Here is a 23,292-nt window from a genome sequence, read left to right on the forward strand (position 1 = left end):
TATGTTTTCTTCTATGCAGTTTATTGTGCCAGGTCTTATGCTTAAGTCTTTGATCCATTTTGAATTAATTTTGGTACATGGTGACAGATAGCACTCCAGTTTCATTCTTTTGCACATGGCTATCCAATTCTCCCAGCACCATTTATTGAAGAGGCTGTCTTTCCTCCATTGCATGTTTTTAGCTTCTTTGTCAAAAATTATCTGTCCATATTTATGTGGTTTTATTTCTGGGTTCTCAATTCTATTACATTGGTCTATGTGTCTGTTTTTCTGCCAATACCATGCTGTTTTGATTATTATAGCCCTGTAGTACAAGCTAAAGGAATAGTACTCAGGGAGTGTGATACCTCCAGTATTGTACTTTTTTCTTAAGATTGCTTTGGCTATTCGGGGTCTTTTGTGGTTCCAAACAAATCTGATGATTTTTTGTTCTATTTCTTTAAAAAATGCCATTGGGATTTTGATGGGAATTGCATTAAATCTGTATATTGCTTTGGGTAATACAGCCATTTTAACTAAGTTGATTCTTCCAATCCATGAGCACAGAATGTCTTTCCATTTCTTTGTGTCTTCTTCAATTTCTTTCAAAAATGTCTGATAGTTTTCAGCATATAGGTCCTTCACATCCTTGGTTAAGTTTATTCCTAGGTATTTTATTCTTTTTGCTGCAATTGCAGAAGGAATTGTTTTTTTAATTTCTTTTTTTGAGATTTCATTGTTAATATATAGGAATGCAATGGACTTTTGTACGTCGATTTTGTAGCCAGCAACCTTACTATATTCGTTGATTGTTTCTAATAGCTTTTTGGTGGAGTCTTTAGGGTTTTCTATATATAGCATCATGTCATCTGCAAAGAGTGATAATTTAACTTCTTCATTCCCAATTTGGATGCCTTTTATTTCTTTCTCTTGCCTGATTGCCTTGGCAAGGACTTCCAACACTATGTTGAAAAGCAGAGGTGATAGGGGACAGCCCTGTCGTGTTCCTGAACGTAGAGCAAAGGGCTTCAGGTTTTCAACACTAATTATGAGATTAGCTGAGGGCTTGTCATATATGGCCTTTATTATGTTAAGGTATTTTCCTTCTATACCTATTTTATTAAGTGTTTTAATCATAAATGGATGTTGTATCTTGTCAAATGCTTTTTCTGCATCAATTGATATAATCATATGATTTTTGTCCTTTATTTTGTTTATGTGATGTATCACATTGATGGATTTGCAGATGTTGAACCATCCTTGTGCCCCTGGGATGAACCCCACTTGGTCGTGATGAATAATCTTTTTAATGCATTGTTGTATTCGATTTGCTAGAATTTTGTTTAGGATTTTTGCATCTATATTCATCAGAGATATTGGTCTGTAGTTTTCTTTTTGGTGTTGTCCTTACCAGGTTTTGGTATCAGGATAATGTTGGCCTCATAAAATGAGTTAGGGAGTACTGTCTCTTCTTCTATTTTTTGGAAGAGTTTGAGTAGGACAGGTATTAGATCCTCTTTGAAGGTTTGGTAGAATTCACTAGTGAAGCCATCTGGTCCCGGACTTTTGCTTTTGGGAAGGTTTTGGATGACTGATTCAATTTCATTACTGGTGATCGGTCTGTTTAGATTTTCCAGTTCTTCATGGTTCAGCCTTAAAAGGCTATATGTTTCTAAGAACTTGTCCGTTTCTTCTAGGTTATTGAATTCGGTGGCATATAGTCCTTCATAGTATTCTTGGATGATCCTTTGTATTTCTGTGGTGTCCGTGATAACTTCCCCTTTTTCATTTCTGATTTTGTTAATTAGTGTCTTCTCTCTTTTTATCTTAGTGAGTCTAGCCAAGGGTTTGTCAATTTTGTTAATCTTTTCAAAGAACAAGCTCTTTGTCACATTAATTTTTCCTATTGTCTTTTTGTTGCCTATTTCATTTAGTTCTGCTCTGATTTTTGTTATTTCCTTTCTTCTGCTGCCCTTGGGTTTCACTTGTTCTTCTTTTTCTAGTTCTTTAAGGTGTAACTTGAGGTTATTTATTTGGGATTTTTCTTGTTTCTTGAGATAGGCCTGTAATGATATAAATTTCCCTCTTAAAACTGCTTTCGCTGCATCCCAAAAATTGTGGTAGGATGTATTTTCATTCTCATTTGTTTCTATGTATCCTTTGATCTCTCCTCTAATTTCTTCTTTGACCCGGTCATTCTTTAAAAGTATGTTGTTTAATCGCCATGTATTTGTGTTTTTTCCTGCTTTCTTTTTGCAGTTGATATCCAATTTCAAAGACTTGTGATCAGAGAATACGCTTGGTATGATTTCAATCTTCTTAAATTTGCTGAGGCTGATTTTATGTCCCAATATATGGTCTATCCTTGAGAATGTTCCATGTACACTAGAAAAGAATGTATAGTCTGATGTTTTAGGATGAAGTGCTCTATAAGTGTCAATTATGTCCATTTCACCTAACGTGTCATTTAGGGCTGCTATTTCGTTACTCATTTTCTGTTTGGATGATGGATCCATAGCTGTCAATGATGTATTTAAGTCCCCTAGTATAATTCTGTTTTGGTCAATTTCTCCCTTTAGTTCTGTTAGTAGTTGCTTGGTATATTTCGGTGCTCCCTGATTGGGGGCATAAATATTGATGACTGCTATGTCTTCTTGTTGTATAGTCCCCTTTATCATTATGAAATGTCCATCTTTGTCCCTTGTTATCTTTTTCACCCTGAAGTCTGTTTCATCTGATATCATTATGGCTACACCTGATTTTCTCTAGGTACCATTTGCTTGGAGTGTCAATTTCTACCCTTTCACTTTGAGTCTATGCTTGTCCTTGTAGCTGAGATGTGTCTCTTGGAGACAGCATATGGTTGGGTTTAGTTTTTTGATCCAATCTGCTACTCTGTGCCTTTTTATTGGTGAGTTCAGTCCATTTACATTTAGGGTGATTATTGATATGTGAGGATTTCCTGTCATTCTATCTTTAGTTTTCTGGTAAGGCTGTGTCTCCATTGTTTCTTTGCCTTTTTGTTGTTGTCTATTATTTCTGTGTGGTGGTATTCTATGATTTTTCCCTCTGTTTCTTCTTTTGTTACAGTATATATTTCAGTTCTGGATTTTTCTTGAGTGGTTACCCTTAAGTTTAAGTAAAAGAAAGTTTGATATTTAGAGTATTCCATTTTCTTTAGCACACTTACTTTCTCCATTCCCATATTCCAGTTCAGGCCTTTACTCTCCCCCTTTTTATGTTTTGGTTGCCACAAATTGTCCCTGTTGATGGTGGTCGAATAGCCTCCTTTAGTATTTCTTGTAGTGCAGGTCGTGTATTAGAAAATTCCCTCAGCTTCTGTATGTCTGGAAAGGTCTTTATTCCACCTTCATAACTAAAGGATATCTTTGCTGGATATATTATTCTTGGCTCATAATTTCTCTCTTTCAATAGTTTGAATATTTGGTTCCACTCCCTGCTGGCTTGTAGAGTTTCTGCTGAAAAATCTGATGATAATCTAATGGGCTTTCCTTTGTAGGTTACCGTCTTCTTTTCCCTGGCTGCCTTGAGGATTCTTTCTTTGTCGTTGATTTTAGACAGCTTCAATACAATGTGCCTCGGAGAAGGCCTGTTGGGATTGAATTAATTAGGTGTTCTAAATGCTTCTTGGATTCGAAGATCCAGTTCTGTCCTCAAGTTTGGGCAGTTCTCATCAACAATTTGTTTGAATATATTCTCTGTTCCCTTCTCTCTTTCTTCTCCTTTTGGTATGCCCATTATTCTTATATTGCTCTTTCTGATGGAGTCAGAAAGTTCTTGTAGAGTTCTTTCATTTCTTTTAAGTCTCAAGTCTCTTTCTGCTTCCATCTGTGTAATTTCCAGGTTTCTATCTTCAATATCACTGATTCTTTCCTCCATCTGGTCAACTCTACTACCTAAGCTGGTTATTTCATTCTTAATTTCTTCTATTGAGTTCTTAATCTCCAGAAATTCTATTTGGTTCTTTTTTAAAATTTCAATCTCTTTTGTAAAATGCTCATGTTGTTCTTTGATTGTGTTTCTGAATTCATTAAACTGCCTTTCTGTGTGTTCTTGCATCTCGTTGAGTTTTTCAGAACTGCAATCTTGAATACTCTGCCATTTAAGTCACATATTTCCATATCTTTAAGTTCCTTTTCTGGAGACTTTTCACTTTCTTTCTGAGCTGTCTTGTTGCCTTGGTTATTCATGGGAATTACTCATTTATTATTTCTCTTCCTAGACATCTACTGGAATGGCTTCTACAACAGGTTGATAGGAAAAGGTCTTTCTTTTGTTTTCCAAAAGACTTGTTGGTAGAATGTTTTATTTTCTCTCCGACTGCAGCCTTTTTTTTCTCTCTCACACAGTAGTGCTATGTTTTCTCTGCACTATTCCAGCTTCTCACACAATGGGGGGATTCCCTGGGAGACGGGCTTCTCCTCTGTTAATAGTTAGCCTGGGTCACAGGGCGTAGTGTCCTGGTGGGTATGCAGAGACTTTTGAAGTTCCAAAGCTCTTCCTGCACCAGATTCAGAGCCCGTATGTTTCAGCAGTTCTGTTTACTCCTGCAGGGATCAGCCCAGATAGGTGGGGCCGGGGCGGGGTGAGTTGTGAGACGTGGCCCAGAGCAATGGCTGTGACCATCACCACAGCCAGTCCTGCTTCTACAGCTCCCTTCCCTTTGCCGGAACTAGTTGGGCTGCGAATCTGTGTCTGCAGTCCACAGTTCTCAGAACAGCAAATATTCTGTTCTTTTGATCTGACACTGTTACAGTTCCGCTTCTAGCACCGGCCAGGTGGGGGCGGGGCGAGCGCTGGGAGGGTAGGGAGGGGGCAGCTAGGCTCAGTGCCTAAGGCTTCCATTCTCTGCTCAGCAGTGAGCGCTTAAACCACCGTTTTCAGCCTTCTTCCCTCAGTCTTTTCTCTGAGGTCTCTGCCGTGAGAGTTGGGTTCAGCTGTGTTGTATGCTGTTCCCTCAGCCCTGTGGGCCATAAGCGGAGTCCTAGCCGTCCAAGTTCTTCCCTGTCCCGCTGCGGTAGTTCCGGGATGCAGCGAGCTCGGAACACTGAGCTAGGTCTGCATCCTGAGCCCGCTCACGTGGCTCTGTCTCCGCACTTCTCCCTACCCTCCTCTCCCGCTCACGCGATTCGCCCACCTTTAGGTGAATTCAGTAGTGGGCCTCTTCGTCTTGCCTGTCTGCTGTGCAGGGAATCCTTTGTGGAGTTATTGTTGTTGGATTGGTTGTAAATTCCAGGGGAGCTTTACAGAGGCTCACCTCACGCCACCTTTTTGATGACGTCTCTGATTTTTTTTTTTCAGTTGTCAACATTGAATTTTCCTTTTGTTCTCTGGAGCCATGACAATGGTAAAAGTCAAGTGCTAGCTATCAGACTGCAAAATCTGCACAAGGAAACTAGCTACGTAGAATATGCAGCATTTTTTCAGTGCTGAGGGCACTTTTAAAGTCCCTGTCATCTGTACAGTGGAATTTGTACTTGGGGAACCTTTTCTCATTTGAGGGTCCATCCCCAGTGGAAAGTCAACTGAGCGTTTCATGTAAATAAAGACAATTAGTCTACTTTGCCAATTCTTTGAAAAGCAAATATGTACACATTTATATATATGTATACATATATACACACACACATATGTATTTATATACATATATATATATATAAATATATACATATTTACACACACACACACACACACACACGGCACCAAAAAATGTATACACGTTTTAAGAAAGGAAAACAAATGCATTAAAATTGTAATACTCAATATATACCAATAACAAAGATGAATACAAGTCATGTTTGACTTCTGCAATTACCAGAGGTGCTCAAAGTGGTTACCATCAGTGCCCAGACACTTCTGGATATGGCAAACTACTATTTGAGCAATATTGACCAAAGTGTCCACTTGTATATCTTTATTTGGCGTGTGTGTGTGTGTGTGTGTGTGTGTGTGTGTTTGGGGGTGTTTAATTGGCTTAAAAAGATATAAGACATAAAAATATAAGTATTTATTTTCTCCTCTCTTTCTTGAAGAAGTAATTAAACAACTGAGACGATCCAACAAGCCACAGAAATGTCTAAGTGCCTTTCACTGAGAAGATAAATTACAGCATCTCAACAAATAGCACATATAATGTTTACAAAATTCCTATGAGAGTTTTACTATCCAGAAGTTATCATTCCTCTTGTTTTGCTGTTGTTACTGGAGAATAGAAAAGTTCTTGCCCACTGAGCATGCCTGGAGTGAAGCACTAAAACTGTAATCGGCTGACATTACCGCTGCTATTTCTGTCCCTTTGAAGTAATAATTTCATTGTACCCAAAGAATTGGGATGTTGGCTGCAGACAAACCTTATGTGTATGGTATCTGCCCCAAAAAAGTAGAAAAAAAAAAAGAACAGAAGCGCTCTTACTGGGACAGAGTGAAACCAGTGTGGGCAATATTTGTGACTTAACATTATCTTACATAGGGAATAAAGTGGGTAAGTAGAAAAAAATTCTTAACTGATCTCATCTCTTGATATTTTGAAACTTTCACGTCACTGTTTACTGTGAGGGGTGGGGGTGGTAGAGGATCAATTAAATAAGCTAACAGAAAAAAGAAAAGCATTCATGATTTTGACCAGGTCCTAAAACCTTGGCAGTTACTAGATACCTAATTTTAGGTAAGACAATTCATTTCAATGGATGCATTATTAATCTAGGAATAATGCTTACCTACCATCATTCCCTTAAGAGGATTAAATGAGCTAACAAACATAAAGCACTTAGTATATTACTTAGCACAGAGTAGTTAATAAACATCAGTTCTATTGTCATTGAAAGAAAGGTAAATAAAGCAACCAGTTCTTCATTTTCTATTCATTTTTTTTCTACTCATCACAGTTTTTACATGGACACAACCTGAAAGTATCAATTTCAAAGTCACAGAATGTGAGAGCTGAGAGGGACATTAAGAGCTCACCCGGCCTGATATATCCATATTTGCCAAATGGGAAAAACTAAGGGCCAGAGGATCCCAGTGACCCAGACAAGGTGGCTGGGTCAAGAATGCAGATTCCCTAGGTCTTCCCTGGCAGGGTCCTCTAAACCCACTAAACATTCTGAACCACTTTCTGGTTCCTTGAAATGACTAAACATCAAATACACGTTAAACACCTAATAACAAACCAAAGGGACTCACCTCACTCTGCATCTTCTGAGCCTCCTTTGAAGCTTGATATGATGGTGTCTCAACAAATTCAAGCATCAATTTCCCCTTATTTTTCTCATATTCTTCTTTGTACTTAACCTTTATTGAAAACAGTATAAAAAGCATATGGTGCTCACAAGCCCTTATATAAATAAAGTAACATAAAGGAAATATGTCCAAAATTAATCATCCTACCGTGTTTCCCTGAAAATAAGACCTAGCCGGACCATCAGTTCTAATGCATCTTTTGGAGCAAAAATTAATATAAGACCCGGTCTTATTTTAATATAATATAAGATCGGGTCTTATATAATATAATGTAAGACAGGATATAATATAATATAATATAATATAATGTAATACCGGGTCTTACATGAATTTTTGCTCCAAAAGGCGCCTTAGAGCTGATGGTCCAGTTAGGTCTTATTTTCGGGGAAACACAGTATCTTCTAAAATCACATTTAGGTTGATCACTGGGTTCCCAGTGGTTAATGACATGGAACTAAAGTAAACAGGTTATAGGTTATATATACAATTTTTAAGAAATAAAAATAACTTAGAACTACTAAATGATGTAGTTCTAGAACTTGTATCAAGTATTTAAATAGCTGAGATATATAGATATACATCATATATATGGTTATATCTGTATACATACATGGTATACACACACCTATACATATACACATAAAATACATATACACATATACACACAAACATATATATATATATGTTTGTGTGTATATGTGTGTGTGTATATATATATATATGTATATATATATATATATATATATATATATATATATATAGAGAGAGAGAGAGAGAGAGAGAGAGAGAGAGAGAGAGAGAGCCCTGTGATAGCTTGGACTGTATATCAGTAAATCATGAATGACAGGGAAAACACAGCTGTGATTCTCTATCTTTCTGTCAAGGAGAGGACAATGTTCTCTAAGAATGCTGAATTTTTCCATCAACTTTGAGTAAAACACACACAGAACTTTTATGTAATTTCTTTCAGTTTCACTTGCATTATTTAATATCACACCACAAATTATTTATTCCAATTACAACCAATCCTTATCTTATTTCAATTCATAAAATGATCCATATTTTCCATAGACTAATAACAAAAGCTAAAATTATATGGAAGCTGTCAGAGTGATTGGCTTTTTTAGCACTATACCTTTTCAAATTAAATTCATAGAAAAGTTTTGATCGTGATTCATTTCATTCAGAAATGTATCTTTATTAAAGTTTTTATGTTTAATAATTATGAAATTGCTTCTTAAGTTATACACAATAATGATTTTAATGATAATTAAATCCAAAAGAAAATTTTCAATACTTAGAATTTTATGGTGGCAGAAAATATATCAAATTTTTAAATTCCTATTTATAGGCATATTTTTGTTTCAGAGAAGTATGATAGAATGACCAATGAAAATGTGTGAAGTATTAAAAACATAATGTATTAGAATAAAATTTTGTGGGAAAAATGAAATGAAAGTAAGAATGCAAAAAGAAAAACCTGTACATTTCCAAACCTCAAAGAAGAGCTGGTTCATGTATTTTTTTAAATAAATGAGGATGGGTATTAAATCATTATGGAAATTATGTTCCATAGGATACATTTAAAAGAATGATATAGAGGCAGCTGGATGGCTCAGTTGGTTGGAGGGCAAGCTCTGAACAAAAGAGTTGCCAGTTCGATTCCCACATGGGCCAGTGAGCTGCAACCTCCCCAACTAGATTGAACGGCAACGACTTGCAGCTGATGGGCCTTGGAGAAACACACTGTTTTCCGACATTCCCCAATATAAATAAATAAATAAATAAATACTAAATCAATAAATAAAAGAACGATATAAAATTTAACTTAATAGATGCTGGAATGACATCTTTTGCAACTATTGAAACTCAATAAAAAATATGTAAATATCAACTTTAAAATGTGCAAGGAAGAAGTTTTTTTTAATTTCTTTCAGGGAGTAAATAGAAGTTCACAGAAGCATTAATGTAGCATACACTGGTAAGACAGTTTTCCTGTTTTGATATCACTTATAATTGAACTGAGAATTTGATCAATTTTCTGCCTGGAAAATCAATTCGGCAGCTCAAAATGTACACTACAAAAGTACAGAAATCAGTACACTATAAAAATTGAAATCACCATGAGATTTGATCATCTGATTCATGCACAAGTTTTAAATTGTGTGAAGTTCCTTATGTTATAAAACGTCTTTACATTGAAACATGGTTCAAACTTCCCCACTTCAATAAATACGGAGAGGGTAGAGTTTGAGATTTGGGGGAGCAATGGTCCCTTTCTCAGGTGCAGGCGAGTCCCTTTTAGCAGCTGCACACCCTCAGTCAAGGTGCAGGGCAGGAAGTGGTTCGAGGGTCCAGGCAGGGAGGGCGCCTACCTGACTCTGGAGCATGGACGTGTCTTTGTGATGCTGGTGTTCCACAGCGTCCGCATCAAAATGATACAGTCCTTTGTTTTCCTCAAAAAGCTTTCTATACTCTCGCTAAAACAGAGAACATGAAAATCAATTCAGAATAAAAGAGGCTGATTAGAATACGAAGGGCTTAGGTATGCAAACCGAAAAACCACAAGCCAACAGAGCTGCAAAGCGGCTATCCAGTCCCATCCGCAGTCAGCTGATCGGGTGGGCTTCTGACACTGAGATAAAGTGACAGCGTAAGAGGGACCGGTTCTAGGTGGTCATTGCGAATAGCGCATGAAACAGTCAAGAGAAGCATACGACAATTAGCTGTAAAGACAAGGTGAAAGACACTCACGGCACTGGGGAGTGGCAATGGGAAAGCCAGTGACAGGACTAGAGTGAACCGGCAAGGTGGGCAAGATAGAGGCAATCTGTCCTGCCCTTATCCTGGAACAGGAATGTGTGTAATAGTGTCTACAAGAGAGGAAAGAACAGAGGAAAGGAAAGCTAGAGGCAGAGAGAAAGAAAGTTGTATATAAGGGCTCAGCCATGAGGAAGATTGGTGGTCATAAGGAAAATAAGAGTGAGAAATAATTCAACTGATTTTCCTAAAAGGAGAAGGTAAGAAATGCCTATAAGAGGAATCTGGGTACAGATGGTTGAATTTTTAAGGTAAAGAAATTATTCAATTAAGACTACTATGTAAACATACAGACAGAAAGGTAAATTTGGAAGAGACCAGAATAGATAAGGATGCCAAATTTGGCAACTGTACCACTCTAAGTACAACAGGCAGCAGTAAGACGAAAATTACTTCCTAACTCCTGTCATTGGAGTTTGGACACTTACTTACTTTGCCCTATTTGGGAAAGACTTTTAGAGGTAAGCAGTAATTCTCAACAACTCAAGCCTGCAGAGGCTTAAGCTAAAGTTGGTTGCTCGTTAGGCAATGAGGATTTCAGTGAAAATGGCAATTTTGTGTAGAGTGGAAGCAGAGGTAAGCGGCATTTGAAAGAGAGTGGAAAAGTCCTGCCATAACAAAATTTGACCTTGGGTGTTAGCAGGTGCTCCAGCGACCTGGGAGTGAAATAGGAAGGCCCAGTGCCAGGGTGGGAGAGATGGAAAGACGCACGTGACAACTGCTGTTCCAGAGGGACACACCTCTGGTTGCAGAGGCGCTTTCAGGCGACGAAGGCACCAAGATGTGTCCCCCAAAACTCTAACGAGAATAAAGTGAGGGACAAAAAGCCCCAGGACGCTCTTGAAAATTTCACATAGCCCATCTTGACTGAAGAGAACAAGTTCTAAATCTTGGCTCCTCTGCTAATTAAAATAAAGTAAAATAAAAAATAATCTCAATATGCTTAGAGACTTTGCAATTTGATGAGAAGTTATTTTATAACATATGTTCATAAAATAATCATGAATTGAATGTAACAAGCTCAAACATATTCCGGAATGAGTTAAAATCTAGAACTAATACAGCCTAGGATATTATGTCTGGAATAATGGATATATACTGAGGAAAAGTCAATAAATACTGTCCCCAAGGCAATGATCTATTTTAGTTACAGAGAATAGCAGAAACTCCCATTTTTAAAAAAATTAAAATAAAACAAAGAAAACCTACTTGAAGATCTGCGAAAGAATTTTTAATACTTGCTGTTCCTTACATAAGTCTCTGTTGCCTCCTAGTGGGCGTTTCTGACAGTAACACAATCCATATATTTTTAATTTATGCAGTTATAAAAGAAACTGAAAGCTACTAGAGCTCTGTTTTCCAGGAGAAAAGGTTCCCTCAAAAATTTAATTAGTATGGCTGCACGAACTCATATGCACTAATTTCACTAGTGTTAAAATTAAAAAATTATGATTTATACCAAAGATATTTAGAGGATTTTAAAAACAGCCATTTATAACAAATGGGCAAGTAATTTGGGCAGAATGTCTTTTTATTAAGTATTCTCTTAGTCAACTTTTAATAAAATTAAGTTGCCTTCATAAATCAACAAAATTCCAAATCTCTTTATATTAAAAATTAAAAGAATGCAATTCTAATGTACAATCAATTTGAACCAATGTGTTATCGTACAACTGTAATAAATAAGTACTTCAGAGTAACACATTTATAGTCTTAAACTTTCTTTCCCATGAAGGAATCATTAAATCACAATTTTTCAATGGTGCATAAAAGTCTAATATAAGCAAAATCACCACCTAAACAAAGATTTAAACTTTATAAATGGTACATGAAATAAACATAATATGTGAGACTTTGCTGGGTTTTCTCTGTTGAAGAGACGCTAGAAACCATTTATATTAAACCATGATTCTTTTTGCCACTATTATAAACCGAAGGTCAATATTGTTGAAAAGAAATATTGCCTATGAGTGTCATGCATTCTTTCAGCTACCAAATTTTAAAGTACCCCCATGATATTTTTACTGGCTTATTTACATATGAATCCTTGTGTCCTAAGGAAATTTAACCCAAGTATGGATGAGGAATAATCAAGGGCAAGATGCCAGCACAAAGATAAGAATAGATGCCAAAGACTTGAAGAAAGCAGCTCAAAGAATGGACACATACTGATTTTAGAAGTATACCTATGAGTCATGGAAGAAAACGTGAAATTGAAACATGAGCACTGAAACAGGGGGACAGCATGAATTAAGTGTCCTGGGACTGTGTCTAATTCTAGGCCTGACAGTTCTCTAACTTTCATTCTCTGCTCAACAGACTGGACAGTATGACCGGCTGCTTTTCCTCCAAGGACCAGTGATAAAAAGAGATAAATAATTTCATTAATTAATTTAAAAATATCTGCAAGTATGAATTATTTACATGCATAATGCATGCAAGAAGGATGACGGCAGTGGTGGTGGTAGAGAAAGGAAGATTATAGAATAATGAACAGAAGTTTCAATACCTCAAAGCCAAGCATAGACATTTTTAAAGCTGAACTGAAGCTGCATCTCATTATTTCATTGGGAACCAGGTTTTGACTACAGGTTTTTAAATCCATGACTGTAGGCACATCTCCTGAGACAACCCTTTTCACTTTTCCACATTCCTTGCCGAGCACACTTTTCCATCTGCTCTGTACCTGGCCCAAAGCAGATATTCAATAAATTTGGATAGTTTGGAGTGAGTGAATGAGTGAGTGAGTAATTAAAATAGTCATAGAAATAACTTGAGGTCAAATTAAGCGTTCGTCATCACCATGGAGCATTCTGAGATGTAAGAAATGGAGGCACAGGTGAGCCAGGTGAGAGTCAGTGACATCACTAAGTGTCTGAAACAGAGTTCAGGAGGTGAGTTCTGACGGAATGACCACTTGGCAAGCGTACCCAAGTATTTTCATCAGGACATGAAGAAATCACTCCTCTCCTGGTTGCATCAAAGAAAACATGGGAAACTTCACAAGACTAAATGTACTGTATCAACATAAAAGCCTTTAGGATTTATTTTCAGAGAAAATACAATTTTTTATGTTACTGAAGCCTATCAAGACCCACACACTCTTCTCTAGCCTGCAGAAAATAAAAGATGTCTGACTTAAGAGCCTGACATTCACGGGGCTTCAGTCGAATACAGATGAAGAAAGGGGAAGAAGAAAGGCGGAAAGAATACTCGCCCAAACACTTTGAAGCGTAAGTGTTCAACAGGAAAGTTTGCATTCAAGAGATACTAAAGAACTAGCAAAAAACAAACAAACAAACAAACAAAACCCAACCCTTTGCAAAGCAACAGCTTTGGTGGGATGGAAGCCAGCCGACCACTATTTTTCAGTGAAGTAGTTATTCCAGGAGCAGCGACGCCCAGGCACGCCTAAAGAAGCAGGTGCGCTCAGCTCGCTTGTGAGCGCTACAGGCATACTGGCTCCAGGGAGCCCAGGGACATCTACAGCTGCCATCAAACAACCCACTTACTCCGCTGAGCATTTTGCTGACTTTCAAAGCATGGTCAAAAAACAAGGTCGGGAGATCTGAAACTGGATCATGCATATTTTCAATGTCTTTCTTGTACTTCACCTACGAAAATAACATGGGACAAAATACCATCTAGAAGAAAATATTATGCTTCTGCATTATTGCCATTATCATGTTTAACACATCCTCAAGAACTAGCTAGTGGAAAATTGACAGATGAATTTGCAAGTAGCCACTAGATGGTGCTCATTTACTACTAAATGAGTGGGGAAAAAAGTTATTTCTGGAGACCTGCAAATATTTTAATTAATTACTTTTATTGTTTATATATTCAAAAAGGGTGATGTTAACAGAAGCAAGTAATTTTAACAGAAATTCTGCTTTCAAAACCTAAAGGGAATAGTAACTTTATTCTTTAGAAATTACTACCGTATTTCAATTATGCCTTGGGGCAATTGTAGGGCTTTTAAGTATTTTCCGTTCTATTGCCATATACACCCTTTTTTTTTTTACTAACTGCTTTGGAACTATAATAATGTCAGTACTCATAATAATAAAATATTAATAATGCAAAATATATTGAGCACTTACTGTATGTCAAACACTTTTCTAAACATGTTATATGTAGCGTATTTAATCTCCACGACCCCAATAGGTAATTATTTTAAGAATCTCCATTTTACAGATGAGGAAATTGAGGCACAGAAAGATGAAGGTATAATATTAAGAAAGGGAGCAGGCATTATGCTCTAGTTTCCTTTAAATATTAGGTTGGTGCAAAAGTAATTGCAGTTTTTGCAATTATTTTTAACCTTTTAAACAGCAATTACTTTTGCACCAATCTAATATATTCTAACTCTATATGCTTTACATTTTTACCCACACAGAAAGAGAGAACGAAAGAAAAAAAGAAAGCGAGAAAGGAAGAAAAAGAAAAAAAAAAAAAAAGGAGGAACGAAGGGAGGGAAGAAATCATTTTGATATTCCAGTGGTCCTAAAAGACAGAAACATCCATTTCAGTTGCTGGTAACAAACAAAAGTTGGTTAACGAACACAAATAAAACAATACCTTCCATAAACACTAGTGAAAGTGAGATATACTACATCTGAGGGATATGACAGAAGTTGAAAGGTTTAAATGATCTAACAAAGCAACAATTCAACAATAATTAATACTTGAAAAGGTGGTATATACATCCTATAACTATACCAGAGTGATTAGTTTTTCTCCATGTTTCTGTTTTTCACTGACTAATTTTAATAAAAATTTAGGGCAACTTTTTCTGTAAATTAAAACTTGATTATCTTTAAAAATATGAAATGAAAACAAATCTTGTGAAGGAGTTCACAGTATTTACATAATGGATAAAAAAGAAATTATAAGTCATTACAGATACAATTTCTGAAAATTTCTTTATGATAAACTACAATATACCAGGCACCACTTTACAATAAGCCCCATTTTGTGGGCATAATTACATGACCACTAATTTATGATAACTACACACTATTTTCTATACAACTGTAATATATTTCTACTCTTGATCAGATATAATAATTGTATTAGCAATACTATTCCTACTTATCAACTAATTAGTAATCAGTAACCATTAATAGTAAATTACAATAATACATTTTTTTCAAAGAAGTTTCAGGAAAATATGCTTTAATGTTTTCAAGTAAAATTGCTCTGTAATTATGTGATTTTGTTTAAGTATCAATAATTACAACACAGCCAATTCTGAGTAAACAAGAATCAAAAGACAGTGAAAATAATTTTCTATGAATTACCAGTCATGAGACACAAAGTAACTTACATTACTCGCCAGCTCTGTGGCAAGCTGATTTTGTTTAAAAGACACACTTTCAAGGGGATTGTAATGATGTTTCTTATCCTTCATTTCATTATCAAATTTTTCTTTGTATTTAATCTGCCATGAAAGAAAAAACAGGATAAATTAAATAGCGCATCTTTAAATTAAATAGCTTATCTTCAAGCTTTCGAAATAACATTTGATTTTTAATTAGATCAGATAAAAGCTACCTTAAAACCAAAAATGATAGCAAAGTTTAAATTCCGGGTATTTGCCCCTGTATAAAGCTTAGTTAGGCATACATTTTTTTACTAAAAAAACAACCTCTACTTGAACATTGATCATAAATGCAATTAGGCATGAACTCAAGTCCTATTAACAAGAATTATGCAGTAAAATCTCAGGACTTTTAAAAGATTTTTATTTAAATATACCTAACATATAATATTACTTAGTTTCAGGTGTACATAATAATTGTTCAACTTTTATATACCTAAAGAAGCGATCACCATGACAAGTCCAGCAACCATCTGACATCATCCCACGCTATCACAATTTTATTCACTATATCCCCCATGCTGTACATTACATCCCCATGACTTATTTGTTTTACACCTGGAAATTTGAACCTCTGAATTCCCCTTTAGCTTTTTACCCCTTTTTAAATTTTTCAATTAGAGTTGACATTCAATATTATTTTATATTAATTTCAGGTATACAGCATTGTGGTTAGACATTTAAATAATTTAAAAAGTGATCCCCCTGACTAATCTAGTACCCACTTGGTACTACACATAGTTATTACCATTTTATTGACTATATTCTCTATGCTGTACTTTACATCCCCATACTTATTTTGTAACTACCAATTTGTATTTCTTAATCCGTTCACCTAAAATCTCAGAATTTTTAAATGTCACTTTCCATTTCTGCATTACTATAATCTATGGTCAATTAGAAATTTAGACCAAAAATGAATTAAAGTTGCCACATTTAAAAAAGGAATCCTAAACCCCAGAATTTGAATATGAATTTTCCTGAGGTAATTATTCCAAATACAGGACATGGTTTGCACCACAGTTTTTCTCATCGTTTCCCATTTATTCAAAAATTCATTTTTAGGGACTGCATTTTCTGAAATGTCATATGTCTAATCAATGTCATTTTTTCATTCCTCTGTTTTTACTCCCTATTTGTGTTCAGCGGCAAAATTCTCTAATATTTACTCTAAATTATGTTTCTCTTGTCTTAAGTAGTCTTAGGGAAACGAAAGAAAAGATTATCAAGTTATTCTGGAAAACTGTATTTTTCTCCATGGATAAATATGTGAATATATGTTGTGATAATTAACTGGAATATAAATACAAGTTCTTTACCAAAAACAAACGAAAAAACTACCTACTCAAATCTCAGACCCCCTTTGACTCCGGTAGCCGGGAAAGGATGCGCAGACTTCAAAAGCAAAAGTAAGCTGTTTTGTTCTCTTATAATATTTTTACAATATCACAATTCTTACAATATTTTGTTTTCTTACAATATTCTCTTATTACACCATTAGCCATACATCTTAAGGTTGTGCCTTAAAGAAGTTTTTATTAAGAAGCAATTTATGGATGGCTATTTTAATTGAGTATGTATTGGGCGACGGTCTCTCTCGGGGACACACGTCTGGAACCTACGGGAGAGAGCTAGTGGAAATCTTGGTGGGAATAAACTTGGAAAATATTTCAAGATGGCTTATAGGAAACAGTTTTTGTTGTGGTTCCATCTGCTAATAATAATTTACTGATGTTCACATTGCCTTGTAAATTCAAGCAAAACCTCAATTATTCTAATTAATTGGTAAGACCACTCCAAAACAAGAAACACTCTTTAAAAAAATGTCTTGAAATCAGGGACAATATCACCAATGGAGTAAACTGAGATCTCATTCACTATTTTCCACAGTAGCTGGCACAAAGCAAAGGTTTTCCCCGCCTTGATCCTCCCTAAACACACAGTTCTATTGTTTACTTAACTGTTTTTGCATCTTCTACACCCCTCTGCTACCACACTTTTCACAGTATTTTAATCAGTGCTTTTGTCTCTAGGTTTTTAGTGCGTAAAGGGTATCGCTCAACAATGATGGTGGACTCTCTGAACTGACTTCCTTCCACTTGAATGGCAGTGCTGACCGGGCCAGCCGCACCAGCACTCTCCACTTACTGAGTAAAGCATTCTGACTGACAGCCACGGTACCCTGAACACTCTCAGCTGATAGCTATTGAACTAATTGATGCTGCTATGGAATGTGGCCTCGCATCAGGCTTTGCCTCGGTGATTCAGTCTCCAACCCCAGGCACCATGAGTGTCTCGGTTATGTACGTTATTAGCGTGGCAAATACAGGTTGCACGATAACTGTGCAGAGAGCCCCGCATTCTGTCTGTCTCTTGGCGCACCCGGTAGGTAGTCCCAAAGCAACGACGTATTGGTAAGAGCAAGACGTAGGCCACACGGAGCGGTTGTTACTTGGAAATGCACCTGACAAATACTCATCTGTCATTAAACCCGGCACTTGCTCTTCCTGAGTAAAGGGTATTTCTGAAAGGCAATAACCAATCCACGCTGAAATGATTTCTTCCTTCCTCTGTCCATTAAACATTGAGCCTGTGTTGCGTTCCTACCTGAGGCTGGGAATATGACCCAGCTGCACTCCGTCAAGACTGGAGTCAGTCATCTCTTGTAAAAGCAAATCTGATTGAATCACACTCACACTTAAAAATGGTTTAAAAGTAAGCTCCAGCACTTCTGCTGCCATTAGGTATGTTGTTGTAGCGTCCTAAGAGTCAGAGTTTATCCCTAATCCTATTTATGCTAGTTGTGCTTATTATAATTACATTTATTTTAATATTTCAAACACTGGTAAAAGAATTATTATTTCCATGAAAATGATGTTATTTCTATGAGAGACTTAATGAAGGCAATTCCCTAGAAAGAAATTGTTGTCAAATTAAGGGTAGTCAAGACAACCAGAAAAGTCAGGGGCAGAGGGTATAAATAATCTAGAAGGTTCTAGAACTCAGAGCAACAATATATCTTTAACAAAATGTCTTTCAAAATGCAAATCACAATTCAGTGTGAGTATGGTTTGCAAGAAAAACAACACAAAACGCCAAACCAAAGATTTGATTTAGTAAAGAAAAGACTTGTCACTACATCAAAAAGTTGGTGAATAAATGAACACAGATGTATTTTGTGTTAAAATAGCTTTGTAATAGATTTTGATAAGAACTTTTATCTTTGAACATTTCTACCATTGTTATGCATCAGGCTATAGACCTTAAAATTTGAATTTTAAAAAGCTGTCTAAGTTTTCCAGGTTATTTCTGTAGTGTGAGATTAATTATTTAAAGTACACCTGTCATTCATATCCTTCTAATGAATATAATAATAGGCAAAGTGTTGTGAATTTTTTCTTATTCTAACCTGCAGTAAGTAACTGTATGATTTGATTCAAAAGTGCTAAGGCAAAAAAATGCAAGAATTTCCCTCATTAGTTAAACACAAAGTAAAATAACTACATTATATTAAAAAAAATACATTTACCAGACACTGACACCCACCTGTTTCTTACCTATTTCTGTAAGATTTGCACATAAGTGAACTAAGAAAATAGCCAAACGGTTTAAACGGCTCCCATCACTCACCTTCTGACTGGTTCACTCATGAACCACACAGACGAGCACACCCACCATTCTCTCTTATCTTCAACCCACAGTTCACACATCTGAGTGTGTACCTCTTTCATGCACACTCTCATCTCCTAAGGGATCAAGGCAATCCTTTCCTCTGATTATAACTGGTGACTCAACCATGGAACAACGGATCTCCCTTCCAGATTTAAGACCATTTGAGACAGAAAGGGGTGCTGGGTAACTCTGCCATGATTTTAAGACACTGTTATTTCTCATACCTAAATCAATGATTTTGGAAACAAATGAAAAGCACTTACACCTATTTGTTTACATTAGGAATATCACATTAACTGTCCTGATTACCAATTTTTAAAAAATATAGGATAGGTATATAGGATCAAATCATAAACACTTTATAAAGAATTTAACATTTTTAGCAGGGCTTCCAGAGGCCCGTACCTGGAGAAAATACTGGCAATGCTAACTACAATGGCATAACTTACACTAGTTGCTCGGAACTGCACCTGGACAAAGCAGTGTTTCAGCAGTCCGAAGCTGGACTTTTAAACCCAGGAGTTCAAAGCTTTCACCACGAGGGTGTCGGGCTTCATGACATCATCTAGGCTCAGGTTCACAAAGAGCCAAAAAAGGCAGGAATAAAGCAGACCCTGAATGAAAGCTTTTCATCATAGCCATAGAAACAAATGTTAGGAAAGAAATGGAAAATTTGAGTATATTTTCCAAAAATAAGTATACCTTAATTATCAGTGAAAATGAAAAGTAAACAACACAATGCCACATATCTGTAGGCATCAATTCCTTCCAGTTTGGGATAAAACGGAACTACACACTGTCAATTCAGAAAGCGTAAACAGATTTTTCTGTAGAACTTGCCATAAAATTAGTACTACTTTTGCATCTGAATGTTAGACAAAATATCTCTGCCCTCATTTTCATAACAAAATAATATGTGTCTGACTTTGCACCAAATATGGATGATCTAGAGAAATTTAACTGGTCTACATATATTCATTGAAAGCCAAATACATGCCATCCATTCTACAATGGTGGGTTATATGCATATAAATCCCATCCCCATGGAGCCTGCTATGTGGTGAGTGAAGTAGATATTTAAAACACACATATACATATGTATGACGATTAAAAATTATGTTAAAAACTATAAAGAAAAAGAACAGAGAGAGTCATACAATTTAAATTGGCAAGTCAAGGACATTTAAGCCAATACTTGGATGTAAGAAGGTTGGTGGAGAGAGTACTTGCCAGGAAGGGTGAGACATTCTCCAAACCAATGACTATCCCTTACGATTTAAAAACAACACTTATTACTAAATTTTAGCAGCAATCTAAAATGTAATTTTCTTATCAATATAGCAAATGTAATTTTTAGAATACCAATTATAAATATGAAAATCTTCCTTGATATTATAAAAGTAAAGAATTCTATTCATCACATAGACAAATTCCAATACATTAAGATGATACATGAATATATTAACAAATTAACTGCTCTTCGAAGAAGTTTTTGAAGTGATGACTTTGTTCCTTCACTTACATTTGAGATACTTGTAAATACACCAATCTTTTTATGTTGGCCATGAGATTTACTTTTATTTCTTTTTACTGATTTTCTTTTACTAATTATTTGACCATAATTGTCTGTCCTTCCGTAAGTTTTTAAAAAGGCAACTTTACCACTATGGGAGCAAAGCTACGGTACACAGGAAGGGTTTGGTATGTGTCTCCTTTACCTTTTCTGGGTTCAATCCCACAGAGCTCAATTTACAGGTCAAATGGGAGAATTCTGCTCACTCACTTTCTCATTCTCATCTTTTCATCGGGCAGGTCTTATCAGTCCGTGCAGTGAGCACGGCCTTGTCACCACCTTTTCTCTCGCAATCCCCTCTGGCACTGTCTTGCCTTTTCCTTCCTGTATCCTGCCTCTGTTCCCCTGCTTATTGCATTGCTAAATCACTTCCCCTTTCTGTATTTATTTGTGGGCCTTGAGGGCTCTTTTATTCACAGTCTGCCATTAGTTTAAAGCAAGAGAATACGTGATCTTCAACATTGTCAATGAAAATAAGAAACTATCCATTCTGCCCCTGTTTCACCTGAAAAGACAAACGAACATCCTGAGTTCATTCCAGAAGTCCTATGTATTCATCTCCCCAGTGTTCCCTTTTTCTGATATACACCAGGAGATCAGTAAGAATGTCATGAAAAAGTAAAGGTGATAGTTATAACTTGCAAATTACCATCTACTTAAGGATATGATCATTCAGTTGCTAATGATTTGAGATTTTTTTTTTTTTTTAAATCTACCTAAAAACCCACGTGGGAGTCAAACGGTACGATTTCTGGTGACTGAATTTGAAATGTGAAAATAAAAGCTCAAATACCAAAACTTTTTCTAAGGGCTCTCAAATAAGATTTGTAAAGGAGGGAGCTAAGACCAGCATCTATGAGCCAGTGTTACTATTCCTGCTTCATTCTGTATGTGAATTCACGTCACATACAAGGTAAAAGGTAAAGTGGAACACTATTCTGCATAGCTACTATAAAATCATTCCTATGAAATTATGTAGCGTTTCTATGGCCCAGGCAGCATTTTCAGGGCTTTATTCACAGTAATTCATTTAACCCTCACAACAACCAAACCAAAAGTAGGTGCTGTCGTCCTCCCCATTTTACCAATGGGGAAACTGCAGGTGGAGAAATTACAGGATTTGTCACAGGGCACTCAGCTAGCAAGCAGCAGCACCAGGAGTTTCACTCAAGCAAGTCTGGCTCCCAAACCCATTTTCTTATCTACTCAACCAAACCGTACTACTTTTCTAAAATCTGCTGCTTCTCCTATACAATTGAGGGGGGAAGTCTTTGCCCCCAGAAAAGGCTGAAATTGTAAGAAGTCAGGTAGCTGCTATGCTGGAAATCTAAAGCAATACCAGAAGGGCTCCCAAGTACGTGCCAATACACCCCACCTCTTCGACAGGCATTGCGTGGATTGAGAAGAGATTGGAGTCACAGCCCTTCTTGGCCCTTGAGAATGTCACCCAGATGGGCCCCTAATTTCTTAGCGCATTAGGAGCCTCCTGAGTTACAAAGTTGTTTTGTTAGTGAAAGCGACTTATAAACTGTGAAACCATTAATAAGCGGCAAAACAATTCATGTAAAACAATTAGATTTAGGCGTCTCTCGTTCACCCCTTCTCTCTGCCTCATTTTCACCCCCACAACCAGCAAGTCTTTTCAGGTTCTGGTCACTTTATGAGTGGATTATCACAGTAACATTACCAGCTGGCCTCTGGGAGTTTTGCGTCTTGTGAGTGAGCCTTTCACATTAACCTTCCTTCAAAAGTATTTTCTTCATAGTGCTTGTACAATTTTCTTACCTTCAAGTAGAGGCTACTTGAGAGACAACAGTGGTGAGGAGTAGTACTGATGATTCCTTTGCTAAACTCAACTCTAAAAGGCTCCCGGTTACTACGTTCCAAAATCACTTTCCTTTTATAGAACACATTATTCCTACGAGGCTCTGTAAGTATGGCCTATCCTCCAAATGAATTCAACATGGACCCATTAACTATCACACAGCTTCTGAACTCCTCCCAAATTCCCACGCATGTTTATGACCCTCATCTCCTTGCCAGGTCATCTGCGTCTGTCAGAACTCTCTCCTCTGTCATGCATGATCCCAGCCTTTATTTGGGGCTCTTCCCCCAAGCAGACCTTTCTCTCCCTTTAAATCCAACTGAGCTCAAATCTGTCTCCTACAGGCACCTTTCTAATTGCACCACCCCTGCTGATGTGTCCTCCACACTCACAGGATGAGATGGGTGTAAGTAACATTTTGTTTTTACTTTTTTTGGCATTTCCCTTTCTACAAATAAACTGGAGCATCTTTTTCAACGTTTATCATCTATTTATATTTGCTCTTCTGTGAATTGTCACCTCCTTTGCTCATTTTTCTATGGGACAGTTACTCTTTTTCTTTTCAATATGAAAGAAGTTTTGTATATTCTAGATATTAAAATGTTCTCATCCTATGCGTTACAAATATTTGTCCAAATATTTTAAGATCACTGATCTTTTTATATTTTAAAAAACTATCCTTAGACACTTCCTTCTCCATATAAATTCTAACTTATTTAATTTAATTCAAATATTTAATATTATTCAACATTTTTAAAAGCCTGTTTGGAATCTAACAGG

The 23,292-nt window shown here is 36.4% G+C and overlaps 1 protein-coding gene across 1 annotated transcript in view; it reads right to left on the minus strand.

Moving 5' to 3' along the window:
• The window catches only part of NEBL (nebulette), a 114,364-nt gene that overhangs the window by 65,396 nt on the left and 25,676 nt on the right, over positions 1-23,292 (minus strand). Inside the window, exons 8-11 of the mRNA XM_033100588.1 lie at positions 15,389-15,502; positions 13,572-13,673; positions 9,615-9,719; positions 7,183-7,290 (exon numbers count right to left, since the gene is read on the minus strand). Of these exons, the coding sequence (XP_032956479.1) occupies positions 7,183-7,290; positions 9,615-9,719; positions 13,572-13,673; positions 15,389-15,502 (429 nt within the window). The remainder of the gene's footprint in view (positions 1-7,182; positions 7,291-9,614; positions 9,720-13,571; positions 13,674-15,388; positions 15,503-23,292) is intronic.

The sequence above is a fragment of the Rhinolophus ferrumequinum genome (genome assembly GCF_004115265.2).
Source record: "Rhinolophus ferrumequinum isolate MPI-CBG mRhiFer1 chromosome 5 unlocalized genomic scaffold, mRhiFer1_v1.p scaffold_110_arrow_ctg1, whole genome shotgun sequence".
Taxonomy (NCBI): Eukaryota; Metazoa; Chordata; class Mammalia; order Chiroptera; family Rhinolophidae; genus Rhinolophus; species Rhinolophus ferrumequinum.